Genomic DNA, 18,109 nt, shown 5'->3' with positions numbered 1-18,109 from the left:
GTGTTCGGTTCGTGTTCGACTCGTTCGTTAAGAAACGAACACGAGCTTATTTCAAACAAACTAAATTTTAAACGAACCGAACACGAACACAAGCTTTGTTCGTTCGTATTCGGTTCGTTTACACCCCTAATGAGCTGTGTATAATAATATAAAAACATCATCACACACGCGTGTGTGTGTGTGTGTGTGTGTGTGTGTGTGAGAGAGAGATAATTTGTTGAATTATATATAGACTCCATCATATTCAATATTTTTTAACTGAATTTAATTCATAAATAATTTGTTGAATTTGATTAATTATAACATGATTTTATTTGTGTATATATCATAACCATCAGCACGAATCTCAAAGATAACGAATAGTGAGAATACAAAATTTCCCCCCATAGTAGGCGATTGATCCACAATTCAATGTCAAGCATGAGAAGACGCCTCTAAACCTGAAATAGGTCAAAGCTTGGTCCCCTATTCAGTTGTGATAAGATCTGATAAAGGGTAAGGCATAAATTGTCCCAACAGCGAGTCTCGTTGGATACTCCGCATAAGCAGTAACAAGATCCGCTCAAGAACTTGCGAGAGGGAAGATCTGATCGAGGCAGCAAACCGACCAGGCAGATGAGACACAAGTCCTGTAAGACTTGAGTCGAACAACAGGTGAGTCAAGGCTCACTTAATGGTCAACTCATCAATCGTCTGATTGATGCGACAAGTCCTGTAGAACCAATCGACCAAACCTCTTGTCAAGACGGGCGATCTTATTTACACCAGTCGATTACTCCCTCGTAGCAGAGAGATTCTTGTCGGTCGACCGGCACAATTGATCTCCCGCCGGCCGACAACATTTAAACTTTTAAGTCATCATAAGTTGTTATTTTTATCAGCATTATGACGGTCATTAATTCAAATTATGCGCATTGATTCTATTTAAATGTGGTTGACATGATGATTTCTGCCTCCCTTAATTGTACTAATTATACCTTGTAAATAGACGGTCTCAACAGGAATAAAGATGGGCTCTCTCATCTCTTTCTGATGGGGAAAATTTTTGTGTGTTCTCTCTTGCTCTCTCTCTCTCTCTCTCGCCTCTTTCAATTTGGACTCTCGCAGCGTGCTCGCAAAAGGACAAGTTAGGATCCAACATCCTGAAAGGTGGTGCGGTGAGCATGCAGCACGCCACAGACAAGAAGCAGAAAAGACTAAAAAGGAGACACTTTTCAAAGAAAAATACTGCGCATGGAGCCCAATAGATATGCTACGCAATCGGACGTCCACACATAGGTCCAAAGCCTACAAATCTAAATGATCTTCATGATGGAGCAATTCAAGGTCCTCCGGGCGGCAATCACATAAAGAAATGACCGAACGCCTCGCTTGGAGTCAGAACCTTAGGAGGTCCATCCCCAAAAGACCGCAGCGAAAAGTTTGTCTGGTAAAGATAACCAAATCAGCAAACAACGGGCAGAGGAACAAGGTGAGTCCCAGCACACAGAAACAGACTCGTTCGCACAGGCGAACTGACGATAGGAAGAGTGGATGCAAGTGCTTGTCAGACCGCTCGCAGGCGAGGCTTTTACTTGTCAAATGAAAGAGGTGGTACCTTCACACAATCCAAGGATCACTCGTTGGACTCTTACAATGGGAGGATCGACCCGCTCGATCGCGTGGCATCTTCTAGTCATCGATCAGCATGCTCCAAATCGATGACCCATAATGTGTGGACTTTTCTTAGCCACCCTGAAGGAGTAAGCCCTTTGATGGTTCAATGATCTGCCGACTGAAACCATCTTAAGTTACTACGAATTTAAAAGAACATTTATTTTGCACTTCTTAATTTTATAGAAATCGAGGAACGACTCAAACACCCTGCTCAACCTTAAGCAAGGAGAAAACAAGAGCCTAAGGACCTAGATCATCCATTTATAGAATAAGATGTTGAAAGTTAGAGACCTGAAGCTTGATATAGCCAGAACCGCTTTCAAACAAGGATTTCGAAGTAAATTGTTCAGGTGTGACTTAAACCTATTTAGACCCACTACTTTCACAAAGGTACTGAAGATGGCGAATAAGCACATACTCATCAAGGAAGAACTCTAGGACTTCTCGAAGGGTAATCTGGAGTAGCTCAACCTTCCATCAAAACGAACGAATGAACAGAGTGAATTGTGGAAGGCAAAGGACAATCAGTCCTCCACCGGTCACCACAACAACAACAACAAATCTTGGTCCCAGGATCAGCAGGGAAATGTTCGAGAGCCTCATGATTGAAATTAGCGCTCCGACTAGCAATCAACCCAATATTACAAGCGACCATCTTCTTGTCAGGAAATGTAAGGTTTAACACCCCTCAACGTGTCAATGGCTGAAAGTCCAAGCCATCCAAAACATGAACTAATTCAAACCGGCCCCGCCTTTGAAGGCGCCCCCCGACCTTAAAAGATTCGAAGAGATACAACCAGTACCATCATAACCATGCTCACGATTTGGAGGATTATCGTCACCTCTGAAATATGATAAAGGAGCTCACATGCAGCGACAAGCAGGAGAACCCGTGAACGGGTCTGTCAGGGTGAATGAGGTCCTTGTAGTAAGGCTAGTTCTGGCCATCTTTAGGGGAGGAACCTGACCCTAAAACTTGAAAAGACAATGTTTGAGATAGATATGCTTCGTCATCTTGTATACAAGTAACCACTTACCAATTATTTTTACAGACGCATATCTCCCACAGAAGGGAAACCCTACAATGAAGCGATCATCGTCATGGTGCTAATCAACAACCATCAGGTGGGTAGTATTCTTATTGATACAGAGAGTTCTATCAATATCCTGTTCAATAAGATCAGCTTGAAGACTGATCGGTTGACAGTGTAAGCTAGTTTGTTGTTTAGATTCCCCGGGGAAAGGAAGCTAGAGATGGGCCTCATCGCCTTAGCCATTTCTTGGGGAGAACCAGGGAAGCAATACAAAAACACGGAGGATTTTCTTATTGTGGAATCTCCACTAACCTACAACGATATCTTCTGATGGCCGCTCCTGAACAACTACTAGGTGGTGATTTCAACTTGTCATGTAGACGTAAAATTTTCAGGCAACGGAAGATGATGATGGTTTGGGGGAACTTGGAGAAATCTAGAATCCGCTATTTGAGAGCATTCTCAAATGTTGACCATAGACCACTTGATATTCAGATCCAGAGGGAGAGGGGTCTCGGGACCAGCAAGGTCATCTTTCAGGTACCTGTGTCTGATAAAGAACCTGGTAAGATTTTCCTAATCAATGAATTTTTTGATGTAGGACTCAGGGACTAGCTGACATGGACACTTCAAAAGCACCGGTAAGTGTTTGCTTGGACCATAGCAAAGATGTATGGTGTTTCAATCGACACAACATGCCACCGACTAGACAACAACCCCTACTCTAGGTCAGTCCAGCAGAAAAATAAATCAACTTTCTTAACTCTTGCTGAACTGATAGTAATAGAGGTGTAGAAGCTGCTTGATATCAGCTACATCCTTGAAGTCATGTACCCAAAATAGGGGATTGATCTAAAGTTTACTTTAGTTCATCGTCTGAGGATGAATGAGCAAGCCAAAGCAACTAACAAACTCATCATGAATCTATTAAGGAAAAAACTCGAAGTAGTCATGGGAAACTGGGAAGATTCACTACCATTTTTGTTATGGACGATCCAAATGATGCTTCTATGGCAATCAAACAAACTTCGTTCATGCCAACCAATGGAATGGAGACCATGCTACCAGTCGAATACAATACGACCTCTTCGCTCCCCACGGATGAACTCATCGAGTGTCAGCATGCTAACATTGAAGGGGCAATGCTGCCCCTCAATCTCGTGGAAGAAACTCGAATCTGCTAAGTGCTTTGATAGGAGGTTATTTCGATGAATATTTTCGGGAGAATTATTTTGCCTCGAGTGATCTTGTCCTGAAAAAGGATGTTCCAGCAACCTGTGGGCAAGGGGTCAGTAAGTTAGACCAGAATTGGAGCAGGCCTTACATAGTCAACCAGCACTTCTCTTGTGAGGCTTATCTACAAAAGACATACACCAAAAAGGAACTTCAACCGATGTGGAGTGGAGAAGAATTAAAAAGTTTTTTTTTCCTTAAAAAAACTTTGGTTTCTTAATTTATTCCTTGTATACATAAAGGGAAGTATCTTTACTTATTTTAATTTTAATTAACACAATAAAAGATAACCTAATTCTTATTTCAATGTCTCATCCCCCTAAGATACTTGGGGAATTAAGCCTGGTCTAACTCTGCCAAAATGATCAATCTCTCTGACCAACTCCGGGCGAGCCAAATGGAGTCATAGGAGAGGCACTATCAACTGATTGACAAGAAGATGACCATGATACAACAATAATAAAGAACTACAAAGAACAAAATGTGATAAAAAAAACATGACAAGAATAAAAAGGTAATTTTGTTCACTTCAATTGAAACATACAATACATCTTGGTAATTTTGGATCGAGCAGTGGGAGCGAATCTCTCAGTGGCCACAGTGAGGACCAATCAGCTAGTCGGTAGCTTTTTTTTTCTTATTATACCTGAAAGCTTATTTCCATTATGAAAGAAGATTTGTAATTCTTTCCTTATATTAATGAAAAGAAAATTTTTGTCTTTTCTTGAAAAGAAAACATTTTATTTTACTTGGGCCAGCCCATGGATTATGAGAAACTGATTAATCTCACTGCCTTGGTCGGTTTGACTTTTATTTCTTCTGGTATTGGGGATCAAGGCACTAAACTCGGATGGGTCAGTGCCTTGATAAATTCTTTCAAATTATTATTTTATTACAAATAACATTATTAGAATTCTTCTAACTGGGAAACATTGGGGATCAAGGCACTAAACTCGGATGGGTCAGAAAACTTTAGCTCAACCAAACCATGGTGAACTTACCACTGGGTATCACACTCGATCCCTAGCCTAAGTTGTTCCACCAACTCCTCTCAAGAAATGAGCAGCACCAATTTCCTCTTAAGTTCGGTGACCTCCTTTTTCAACTACTCCTCCCTTTGTTTGGATTGCTGCAGCTTCAACCTAGTGAAGTTTCAGTTATCGCAAGCTCGCTTGAGATCACTGGCCAAGCGGGCTACTTCTTCGTATGACTTTAACAGGCTCTCCTTAGTTGTCCTCAAGGAATTTTCCCTTTTTAGAAATGCAAATTCCAAGAAGTGAGAAGCCTGATTCACCTCCAGGTACGATCTAGTGACGCACTCTAGAAGTTTCTCATAAGAGAGCCCCTTGAGCTAAATCTGAAACACCGAAGACTAAGTCATTTCTGCCAAAAGAGGCGAGATATGTTAGGTGTCGACCAAAAAGGGATGTTAGTCTTTTGAAAAATCAAACAAGTTGAACAGTTCATCACCACTCATCCATAACATTCCTTCACCCCCTTTCAGCGAATGTCAATCAGCGTACCTCCGCTTCTTCGTCAACGAAGGGAGGGCCGAAACATTAGCACCCTCCACCAATTTTTTCTTTTCTCAAGGGACGGTTTGCCCCTCTAAAAACATCAAAGATTCAAAACTAAAAGAAGAAGCAAAACCCTATGAAGTGGAACCGACCGAAGTGACAGGAGATTAAGCCACCCTAGCCCTCTTAACTAAAGCCAGGTGAGCGGCATCGGGTCGGGCATTCAACGGAGAAGCGACGATAGGCTCATACAACATGAAGTTGGAAGGACCTTCAACCGCAACCCCCTCTGAGCATCCTCGGAGCATGTTTTTACTCCCCTACCTTGCTCTACAATAATCGAATAAGATCGTAGAATTATGGTTAACTCACTACTCACCGTATCTTGAACAATGATCGTTGTCTCATAAAGTAAAGTTATAAATTTTTTGATATTAGAGTGCACGACATCAAGAGCGGTACCTTTCATGAAGGTCTGACGGGAAGGATCAACCTTCGACTTCCGCCACTGCTTTTTCTCCACTACTTTTGCTTGGCGGTCACGTTGGCGTCTGAAACCCTCCAATCACCTGTGGAATCTTCCCTTCCATCACTCGGTCCACCATCTTTTCTACAATATACTGAGGGACTTACATTAGACTCCCTTCCAACACCTTTTGTACAGCCTGCAGTTCGATCGATAAGGCTCTCAGCTTATTGCACGTCACCTACCGGGGGTGAGTGACAATCTCCCAGTCGTCAGACATAGAGTCGACCAAGAACTTTTTTCACTAGTCCATGATCTTATTTTTGACACCAAGCAAAAAAAGTTTTCACGCAGGCAAATAAATGACTGACCCCTCTTTGTCAACCTTGAAGGAGAAGCAGTGGTCAAAAATGTCAATTGACCAGAGGATACTAAAACAACGATAGAACATTGCGAAGGACATGGTAGCCGCAACGGAGTTTAGAAGAATTTGGGTCAGAATGACCCTGTACTTGACCAACATGCTTTTGAACCTTAGCTATAGGGGCAACCGAGGGTCGTACCTAAACTAATCCTGATAGATACCATATTAGGCTAACATATTTTATCGATAGCTACACAACTAGCATCTTGCGAAGGATAATCTGGGTACCTAATATGTAACTCTTCTGAAGGCTCTCCACCTCTTGGTCCACCATAAAGGAGGAATCAGCCACCCACATGATGCTAAAGAGAACCGCATAATACTTTGGAGCTATTGCAGTTGGACGAAAAGTATGAAAAATAAAGATGGAGAAGAGATCAGAAAACTCGGAGATTTGAACGCAAAAAATGAAAAGAGTGACACTAAGCCCTATTTCTAGGGTGGGCACGCGGGCATGCAGATCGAAGGGGATCATAAAGATAAGTAACACAACAGCTGTCATTCCAAATTCTTTCAAATTATTATTTTATTACAAATAACATTATTAGAGGTTTCAGGCGAAATGTTATAAGAAAGGGTTCTCCGTGGCTTCAGATGGGGCATACCTCTCAAGCATTATCTAGAGAACAATTCCTCCACCAAGCCTAATTTGCTCCATTTGGCTGATCTTGTTATGGAATCAACTCAAAACTGTTGAATCATGGATGACTCTCATCTCAGCAAGGACGTCGTTCATGAAAACTTGGAGTGACGCAACTTCCCCCTCCAATTGGGCAATAACAATAAATAAATATTGAAAGAGGCCTTCAGACACTCATAAGAAGCTAATCATTCTAGCGCAAATGAGCCGGTAGGGTTTTCGCTGCCCGATGCAAAACCTTTGCTAACTCCAACACCCGGCAAGCACCGGCCGAGGAGGGAGTCTCTGCTGCACAATTTGTTCCTGTTGGGCTTCCACCCTCGAAAACATACAGGAAATGTGGGGCAATCACATTAAGGTGCCCAACGACAAAGACAGGGGGCGAGTCGACCACATATCTAAACGGCCTACTGCCTTCGACATCCTCCGTCTCGATTGGCACATCTACATTTAAAAGGAATATCAACTTATTGCGCCTGCCAAAGACCAAAAGAATTCCTTATATGCCTGTGTGTCTCTCTAGCTCCGACCCAATAATATGAAGACCTTCCTCTCTTGCTAGGGCTCTTCCTCTTCTTTCCTCCAGGGGTAGCGGTGAAGGGCCATTTGCCAACTCCACTATCGGATTATTGCGATTGTTAGTCACCGCCTCCCTGGACATGATCGATGGGTCCACTGCAACTCTGTCCTCACTCGAGCCAGAATCTGTCGGCGTCAAGAGAAGCCTCTTGGACAACCACTCTCTCCTCTTCACCCTTTTAAACACCTTTCTTTTGAGACCAATTGCGGAAGCATAGGGGGATATCCTGCAAGGGACAATAGGCTCGGGTCGGCCGTCTTTTTGCTCATACCACCCGACATGATGGTTACTCAATAGTCCAGCAAAATTCGACGATAGATGAAAAACCCAATTCCTTATCTTATTTATAAGACACACAAGATACAAAATAAAGGGAAAACTAAATATTAATTATTTTTTGGTTGCCATAACAAAATTAACTAATAATTTCCCAGTTCTTATCGCAACTGACGCCATCAAGGATCATGAACTCGAGGAACTAATATGTATATATATATCATAACTACTAGCACAAATCTCAAAGATAACAAATAACTGAGAATACAAAATTTCCCTCCAGAGTAGGCGATTTACTAACAATTCAACACCAAGTATGAGAATCCACTTCTCTAAACCCGAAATAGATTAAAGCTCCAAAGATAATCTTCTACTCAATAACGGTAAGATTCACCAAAGGGTAATACAATCGTCCCGGTAGTGAGTTTCATCAGATACTTTGCATAGACAACGACAAGATCCGCTCAAGTCTTTGCGAGAGGGATGATTTGGCCGGCGCAGCGGACCAACCAGGTAGTCAAGATACATGCCTTACAAGACTTGAGACAAATAGCATGTGAGCGAAAACTTGCCCAACAAATTGGGTTGAACCATCAGTCGACTGCCCGATCGAAGTGACAGGTCCAACAGAACCAATCGGCCGGACCTCTTGCCAAGATAACCAAAGCTAAAAAAGTGGAAAACCAGGAGGCGTGAATCCATCTCCACCCAACAGCTCCCACCTAGCAACTGTTTTATCCAAACAACACATGAATTTTATAGACCGTAGTATTAGAGTTCAGTTTTTCCAACTATTACTAAACAAAATTTTCTCAACGTCTGATCAAACGAGACTTCAGTAAATTCGAACGACTGAGACGGATTGTAAATCATACAATTACAATTTCACGTAGTTATGAGTTGTATGAGTTGTAGAAGTCTTTCTCCCCTCTCGCACGCCTCTCCTAGCTTCTTCCTCTGACCTCTTCGTCTCCCTTCACTCAAATTCCTTTCACGACACCTGGAAAAAACCAGGTAGGGAAACCAGAAAGAGAGGAAAAAAAGATGAAATTTTTATCTCTTGTTCTTCCTTCTATCGCCATCCTCCTCTTCGCCGGCGTATCTATTGCTTCGGGCATCACTCTCGGCTCGACACTGACGACCACCAAGTCCTCCTGGTCTTCCCCCAACAACACCTTCTCTGTAACCTTCATCTCCGACTCACAAAACCCTTCCCTGTTTCTCGCCGCAATCACTTACATCGGCGGCGTTCCCATCTGGTCCGCCGGACCGGTGGACTCCGGCGGCACTCTCCAGCTACAATCCGACGGCAACCTCCGCCTCTCTAATGCTTCCGGCTCATCCGTTTGGGAATCAAGAACTGCTAACCGCGGCGTCACCACCGCATCCCTCGATGACACAGGTAACCTCAAACTCAGCAACGGAAGCAGTTTCATTGTGTGGGAGACCTTCGAAAACCCTACTGATAGCATCGTGGAATCCCAGAACTTTACGTATAAGAAATTTCTCCGATCCGGGGATTATTCCTTCACCGTCCTTCAAACGGGAAACCTAACCCTTACATGGAATAGCTCCATTACCTATTTCAATAAGGGACTGAACTCTTCTTTTGATTCCAACAAAACCCTTGATTCTCCGGTGATTATGCTACAGACCGACGGAATTCTTTCACTTTTCGATAATACTCTTCCGAGCTTTGTTATTATCGCTTACAGTAGCAATTTTGGAGAGAGTGGCGACATGCTTAGGTTTGTTAGATTGGATAAAGATGGGAATTTGAGGGCATATAGTGTTCCTCGGGGAAGCAGCACTGCTACTAGCCGTTGGTCGGCTGTGGAAGACCAGTGTGCTGTATTTGGGTGGTGTGGCAACTATGGCATTTGCAGCTATAATGATTCGTCGCCAATATGCGGCTGCCCATCGGAGAACTTTGTACCTGTGGATCCGAATGACAGCACAAGGGGTTGCAAGCGGAAGATGGAGATCCAGGATTGCTCTGAAAACTCTACCATGCTTGAACTGGACAATACCCAGTTCTTGACTTACCCACCTGAGGTATCCAAGGAGCAGTTCTATGTCGCCATCACGGCTTGCAGGCAGGTCTGCCTGACTGGTGGATCATGCGTTGCCTCAACCTCGCTTGCTGATGGTTCTGGTCTTTGCTATCTCAAGTTCTTAGATTTTGTCAGTGGTTATCAGTCCCCTTCCCTCCCCAGCACTTCTTTTGTCAAGGTCTGTGCTCCGGCTGAGCCATATGCACGGTTATCTGATTCAACTCAATCTCAGACCAGTTCATCAAAGTTGAAAACGTGGGTGGTGGTGGTGGTGGTTGTGGGCACAGTTCTTGGGCTGGTGGTGGTAGAGGTTGGGTTTTGCTGGTTCTTTTGCCTCAATGGTCCTAAGTTTGGTCAATCTTCTGTGCAGTATGCTCTTTTGGAGTATGCATCTGGTGCTCCAGTGCAATTCTCATACAAGGAATTGCAGCGCACAACAAAAGGATTCAAAGAGAAGCTTGGTGCTGGTGGTTTTGGTGCTGTGTATAAAGGAGCTCTTGCAAACAAGACAGTCGTTGCTGTGAAGCAGCTGGAGGGGATTGAGCAAGGGGAAAAGCAGTTCAGAATGGAGGTGGCTACCATAAGCAGCACTCACCATCTGAATCTGGTGAGGCTGATTGGTTTTTGCTCTGAGGGGAGGCACAGGCTGCTGGTCTATGAGTTCATGAAAAATGGATCTCTGGATAGCTTATTATTCTCTGGAGACTCTGGAAAGTTGAATTGGGCGACCCGGTACAAGATTGCAGTTGGCACTGCAAGGGGAATAACTTACTTGCACGAGGAATGCCGAGGAATGCCGAGACTGCATTGTTCACTGCGACATAAAGCCGGAGAACATTCTACTTGATGAAAACTACAATGCCAAAGTTTCAGATTTTGGACTTGCAAAGCTGTTAAATCCAAAAGATCACAGACAAAGGACCATGACCAGTCTTCGGGGGACCAGAGGCTACTTAGCTCCCGAATGGCTTGCGAATTTGCCGGTGACTTCGAAATCTGATGTCTATAGCTATGGGATGGTTTTGCTTGAGATTGTGAGCGGGCGGCGAAATTTTGATGTTTCAGATGACACGGGGAGGAAGAAGTTTTCTACTTGGGCTTATGAGGAGTTTGAAAGAGGGTGCATTAAGAGTTTCATTGATAAAAAACTGCTGGACTATGAGCTTGACATGGAACAACTAGAAAGAGCAGTCCAGACATCCTTCTGGTGCATTCAAGAGCAACCATCTCAGAGGCCTTCGATTGGGACGGTGGTGCAAATGCTCGAGGGAATCATAGAGATTGGAAGGCCTCCACCTCCAAAGGCAACTGATAGCTCTTCTACCACTGATAGTGGCAGCATGAACACTAGCACCCATTCGATTGCTATTGGTTCTGGGCCACATCCTTCTTCTTCAAGTTCTGTTCAAGGAAAAACTCCAAATTTATCAGTTTCTTTGGTAAACCGAGGAAAGGTTTCTTCATCACTGCCTGTGCAAGAGCAGTCTGCAAGTCGGTAATTCATATTAGGCACTGGTTTCTTCTGTTATCTTCAGGCTTTACCAACTGTATTATATGTAATTTTATATCTTCGTGTAGTGTTGTATTTTATTTTATTTTGCTGGGGTGTTCAAGGTCTAGCATTTGTGCTTTCAATAGTATGGTTCAGAGCAAAATTGGTGATGAGCTTATGCGGACTGAGAAGCATATCTTCTTTGGAACATCTCAAGACTGAATGAATTATTATAATTTTAAAGACCTATTATCTTCAATTGCTGTCTCAGAAGAGTTGTTCTTGTTCCTAGAATTTCTGCAGGGGTTTGTCCTTACCTCAACCGTACCTGCTGGCTTGTGCTTAATTTTGATGGTGCAGTTAAATTTTAGAAGAAAAAACCCGCCAGTTTTATTGCTTTTTTTAAAATGCAAGGAAAATGTCATTGTTGTGGACATGGAAAGGCTTGAGATGGTCTTGATTTATTTCTAAAAAAGGGAGTCCTAGTTTTTTATATTTATTTCGCTTACATGTGAAAATATAAGATGCATGATAAAATATAATGGCAAAAGAGAGGGAGATTTTTTTTATTATTGGAAGTTGAGTCTTGATGGCAATTAGATTAGAAGTTACTTGTTAGTTGTTATGGTGTGTTTTGCATATGTTAATTATTATGTTATGTTATTGAGTAATGATAGAATATTAAAAATTAATATTTTTTTATGATGCACCAAGACAAAAGGTGTAAATACATTATATTATTTTATAAATATTTATAAATTTCTAGATATGTATAAAATCACACCAACAATCACCATCAAAGATCTTTAACATTTGATTGGGTTAATTGATGATCGTTATGAAATTAGCATCTATCATTGATATCAAAACTAACGCATATGGTCAACACTAATGTTGAAACTTGATTTTTTGTCACACTCCGGGTCTGGAAGGTGGTACACATCGACGACGTATGACATGATAAAATGAATTGAACATGTTTGTATTTTCAAAATGAAGATTATATGTAAATAATAATAGAAATAACAATGAAATATAAATTGTATTATATCATTAATAGTTCATTGATACAGCTGAAAATAAATAGAGAACTGATTGAATCAAAACTGAAATGACAATAAGATAGTACTATTCATAATAAAAAAAATGCATTAACTAAAGCAAATGATGAAAAAAAAAATCAAGATAGAAAATCTAAAACTGTCATGTCTACTATGATGGAGCAAATGATGAAAAAAAAAATCAAGATAGAAAATCTAGAACTGTCATGTCTACTATGATGGAGACTGTCCTGCTGATGGCTGACGAGAGCTTATTTTTCAAAATGCTCAGCATTGAGTTTGATAAGCAAATTTAGTAAATAACAATTATTTGTTAAAACATAAATGAATAATAAATATGAATGATTACTACTTACATATATATAGTCAATGACAACAATAGTGCTAAACAAAATATACTCAATTATCTGAAGGAAACATGCATTCATTTCATGTTTATTTTTATTAATAAGTTTTTTATTTATATTTATATAGTCAGTTTTAACACAACCCAAAACCAAGAAGGTAAAAACCTATTGATTTCCTATAAAGTCATCATTTTGTGGGTTTGTTAGTCGGACTAGCCAATATCTAAAGGGTTCCATCAATCGACATATATTATCACGCACAAGTAGCCAAATTATATTCACATGTATAATATGTAAAAAAATATGATATTTCATGCCGACTTGTGATATGACATATGCAAATTCATACAAGTAAAGTTAATATAAAGAAAATATCATAATTGTAAGATTAAATCAGATATGCAGAAAATTTTGCAGCACAAAATTAATACAACAAGTTACTTCATTATGAGCAATAAATGAGACAAAAAAATGAAGTAGTAAAATCATGATTGACATACAAATGAAATAATTATGATTATGCTACAAATAACAATAATTGATGCCCCTAATTATAAAGGGTACATTTGTGTTATGAAAAACAACGACAATAAAGTGAAAAATGAAACGAGTAAAATTGCACGCAGAAAAACACCAGAGCGACACACAGATTTACGTGGTTCGGCAAATTTGCCTACGTCCACGCCTACGTCCACAGAGGATTTTATTTCTTCATTTCTTCAAGAAATTACATCGTCGAGCGCCTCGACGTTTACAAGAAAATCTTTATTCTCTTCTCTCCCTTCCTCTCTCTCTTCCTCTTTTTCTCTTAGCTCTTAAGAGGACTTGGCTTGACTTTGCTTGGCTTGGTTTTTGGCTTTAAACCAAAAAAGGCTATTTATAGAAACTATGAGAGTGGTAGGTGGGCGGTAGGTGGGATGTGGTAGGTGAGAGGTGGGTGGGATGTGGTAGGTGAGAGACATTCTTAATTAGGAAGCTAATTAAATTCGGTGGATCGGGTCTCCACATTACCCAACAATTCTCTCACTTAGAGACTGAGACACTGACTACATCACCTACTGGCAACATCATCTACTAACTGTACCGACTTTTTCCTTAAACATGATATCCCCTACCTCTGCAACTCAAATCCATGTCTTCATGTCAGAAGACCAGTACAACTTCAGCTTCTCACGAGTTACACCCTCAGTTGACATATCACCGTCAATGTAACCTTGTACAACCAAGCTCTTTCCTGAATTACTCCTGTATCTGCTTATAACTCCCACTGCACGAGCACTATCCTGCCCTTGCTGAAAGCCCTTTTCAATAAGTTCATCCATGTATCTCTTACTGCCACCAAATACAATCTTCACCCGGTACACCCACTTGTTGTGTAATGCCTTCTTCCTTGTTGGAAGTTCTGTCAGCTCCCAAGCCCAATTCCCTGACAAAGAATCTATCTCCTCTTCTTCCTCCTTCTTGGTCAGCTCCCACTTACTCGAATTCTCATCTTGCAAGATTTCTTCATAACTCTGTGCTTCTCCACCATTGGTCTGTACAAGGCCTGATTTTCCTACCTTTGGCGCTCTGCCACTTTTTCAGGAAATTGGTCTTCTTCTGCTTCCCCATAATACATCTCTGATTAATGTGTCATCGCCTGGGTAAACATGTAGTCATATATAGTGTGTCAGTTTTCTTACCCTGAGCCAGTACTAATGCTCATTTGGTAACCTTTCAGGTGCTATTTGAGAACACTACCGAATGACCTCCATTATTGAGCTGCCCAACAGAGATGAGGGTTTCCTTCAACTCAAGAACGTGTCTGACCATTTGCAAAGTCCATTTGCTCTTTTTAAGGAGTGCAATATCAACGTCTCCCATCCCCACCATGTCCAGAGTTTTTCCAACAGCCAGATATACATTCCCAAAGTCACCTGCAACATAATTTTGCATTAACTCTCTACCGGAAGATGTAAGTAAGGAAGTCATTGAATCTAGTATCCAATCATCAACAGAACTGTGAACTGTCAGCAATAGCGCATCCTGTATTTCTTCAGATACAACATTAACATCATCATTATCCTTCTTCTTAGAATTCTTGCAGTTCCTTTTTATGCAGGCAACATTGCCATAATTCTAACAGGTTGCCTGTTGACCAGACTTTGATTTTGATCTTCCTCTGTTTGAGTTCCTATCATGTGATCTCCCTCTGGAATCAACATTCGGCTTTGAACTTGAACATGAGACCTCGTCAGAATCCTTTCTGCGCACCTCCTCAGCCAAAATCAAATCACAAATATCATCATATTTCAACTTAGATTTAACTGCAGAACTACTAATTGTATACCTCCCATTCTCTTGGCTTCCTAGCTATTTAGCAATGAAGCCAATAATATCAGTGCACGTATCTCATCATTAAAATCAATTTCAACAGACGACAACTGAATTGTGATAACATTAAAATCATTCAGGTGTAAATCATTTAGATGTTGAGCAACACAGACACACCTTTAACCATCTTCAAGTTGAATACCTTTTTCATCAGATGCACCTTGTTATTCGCCGATGGCTTTTCATACATACCTGACAAAGCCGCCATGAGATTTACAGTAGTCCTCTCCTTGTGACATTGTGGGCAACCGATCTCGACAGAGTTGATCGTATAACCCCCACAACCTGTTGATCCAACAAATTCCATTTCGCCTCGTCCATCTTTTCTGGTCGCTTTCTCAGTAACGGAAGATGAAGTTTCTTCCCATAGAGGTAGGCTTCTATCTACATCCTCCAGTAAGCAAAATCTGTGTCATTGAACTTCTCGATCCCCGATGTCATCACTTCGTCTTCGCCCATTGTTCTTCCTTAGATTCGAACCCAAACTCTGATACTAGTTGTTGTCAAAAACAAAGGCAATAAAGCGAAAAATGGAACGGAAAAATGGAACGAGTAAAATTACGCAGAAAAACACCAGAGTGACACACAGATTTACGTTATTCGACAAATTTGCCTACGTCCACGGAGCTGCAGAGAATTTTATTTCTTCGAGGAATTATACAGTCGAGCGCCTCAACGTTTACAGGAAAATCTCTATTTTCTTCTCTCCCTTCCTCTCTCTCTCTCCCTCTCTTTCTCTTAACTCTCAAGAGGACTTGACTTGTCCTTGCTTGGCTTGGCCCTTTGGCTTTCCTTGGTCTTTTTTGGCTTGGCTTTTGGTTTTAAGCAAAAAGAGGCTATTTATAGAAACCATGAGAGTTGTAGAAGAGAGGTAGGTGAGCGGTAGGTGAGATGTGGTAGTTGTGCGGTAGGTGAGAAAGTAGTTGAGCGGTAGGTGAGATTCTTAATCAGGAAGCTAATTAATATCGGTGGATCGGGTCTCCACATTACCCAACACATTTGTCCTCTAATAAAAACAGTCACTGATCTTGAAGTGACAAACACGATACTTTTACGAATTCATCAGTTCAACTAGTGATCTTATACAACTTAGAATTTAACATATGATTATTTATATAAATTATGCTAAAAGTAGCTGCAGTAGGTTGGAGATCTTCATTCTCAGGTTTGATTTTTCATCTTTGTTTGTGAAATATGCTAATTACCAGTAGAAATTGGAAGAAATGTTTAATATATAAGCTTACGAAATCTTTTTGTTTCCAACAATACCAAAAATATGATACTCCGACATGAAACTAGCAAGTTATGCTAAAAATAGCTATGGTATGTTGTAGTTCTTCATTTTTCAACTATGATTTTATCTTTATTTGTGAAATCTGCTACTTATGAGTGGAAACTAGAAGAATTGAATTCGCATAGAAGTTGTAGAAAATTTTGTTAACTTTCCATCGTGACCAAAAACATGAGATTCTAGCAATAAATAGAAAGTTATGCTGAAAGTAGTTATGGCTTGTTGGAGTTCTTCAATTTTCAACCATGATTTTCTATCTTTATGGTACAATCTGCCACTTATCAGAGGAAATGTGAAGAAATGGTTAGCATAGATGCTGTGAAAAATCTTGTTAAATTTCTAACGAAATAAAAAACATGAGATTCCACTAAAAAACTAGCAAGGAATGCTAAAAGTAGATGCAGTTGGTTGAAGCTCTTCATTTTTCAGCTATGAATTTCATCTTCATGTGTGAAATCTGCTACTTATCAGTGGACATAGGAATAAATGGTTAGCCTAGAAGTTGTAAAAAATCTGGTTAACTTCCAAAATATATATAAAAAAAAAAACATGACATTTTGACAATAAACCAACAAGTTATGCTAAAAATAGCTAAGGTTGGTTGGAGTTCATTAATTTTAAGCTATGGTTTTCATCCTTGCTAGAGGATTCCTCCAACTCTGCTGGTGTCTCTGCCGCCCTCCATTGCAGGTGCTTTCATCTCCCAAAACTCATTAAATGCAATCTAAACCAAATTCTAAGGCACAAGAAAGTGGAAACAATTGTTATGTGTGACATAAATGAGGCAAGAATATAAAGGAAGATTTACATACATACCATTCAATTCCTAAGCATTTACATATCTAACACCTGAACTTATATTTTTACATGCAAGTCTTGACCCATCCATGGTATTATTGTTTTTTCCATGCTCGGATTCGACTGTACGTAAATATGCCAAATTCTTTTTGGTAATTATTCTTCTTGTTCTTCACATCCATGTACTTCACATACTATGGAATGATGGCAGTAGGCTTAACTCCCAGTTAGAACATTGACTCCATTATTTCTTCAACATTTTATGGATTGTGGAACCTTTTCTCTAGCATTATTATACTGCAACTAGTAAATTCTATTTCCTTATCATGCTAGCACCTTTCATTATTGGTGAGCTTGCAGTATTTTTTATTCATGAGGTACAAATCTATATACTGATAAATGAAGCTGCATAACTTGAAGTGTCTATTAGAAGTAATGAAATTGTAGGTTTATTTATTTATTTTTTAAATAAAAATGATGTAGCTAATGTTACTTTGATGCAAATCATATAGAATATTATATAAACAAAATTATTTTAAGTTCACTCTTTTTTTTTTGGAAAAAAAATAATTTTAAAATATTTTATAAATAAAAATGAATATTTAAATATTAAATACATGAGCTTATAAATATATATGAAATATAAAAACTCTCCATTCCAATTACACACAACCAAATGCCTCATAAGTAATCAAAATACACTATTTTTATTTTATTTTGCATGCTTCTAACAAAATAGAAAAACAATTTCACTGTATATACTTTACAAACAACCAAACATTTTTAAAATATTCAGAATAAAGTGCAATCATAGTAGTCTACAAACTTCTTACATTGGATTCTATTTTCAGCAAAGCAAACAACCCC

At 40.1% G+C, this 18,109-nt stretch overlaps 1 protein-coding gene and 1 long non-coding RNA gene across 2 annotated transcripts in view; both read left to right on the top strand.

The window, feature by feature from the left end:
• Nucleotides 1-18,109, top strand: part of LOC110019431 — a 76,966-nt gene that overhangs the window by 47,215 nt on the left and 11,642 nt on the right. The window lies entirely within an intron of this gene.
• Nucleotides 8,731-11,536, top strand: LOC110019428 (G-type lectin S-receptor-like serine/threonine-protein kinase At1g34300). Its single transcript, XM_020717079.1, is given in 2 exon segments — nucleotides 8,731-10,667; nucleotides 10,669-11,536. Coding segments are annotated over 2 exon segments (2,508 nt in total). The 5' UTR covers nucleotides 8,731-8,870; the 3' UTR covers nucleotides 11,380-11,536.

Source organism: Phalaenopsis equestris, unplaced genomic scaffold (genome assembly GCF_001263595.1).
Source record: "Phalaenopsis equestris unplaced genomic scaffold, ASM126359v1 Scaffold000055, whole genome shotgun sequence".
In the NCBI taxonomy this organism is placed as follows: Eukaryota; Viridiplantae; Streptophyta; class Magnoliopsida; order Asparagales; family Orchidaceae; genus Phalaenopsis; species Phalaenopsis equestris.
Note: the sequence above shows the minus strand (reverse complement) of the source record. Positions and strands in the feature narration are given on the sequence as shown.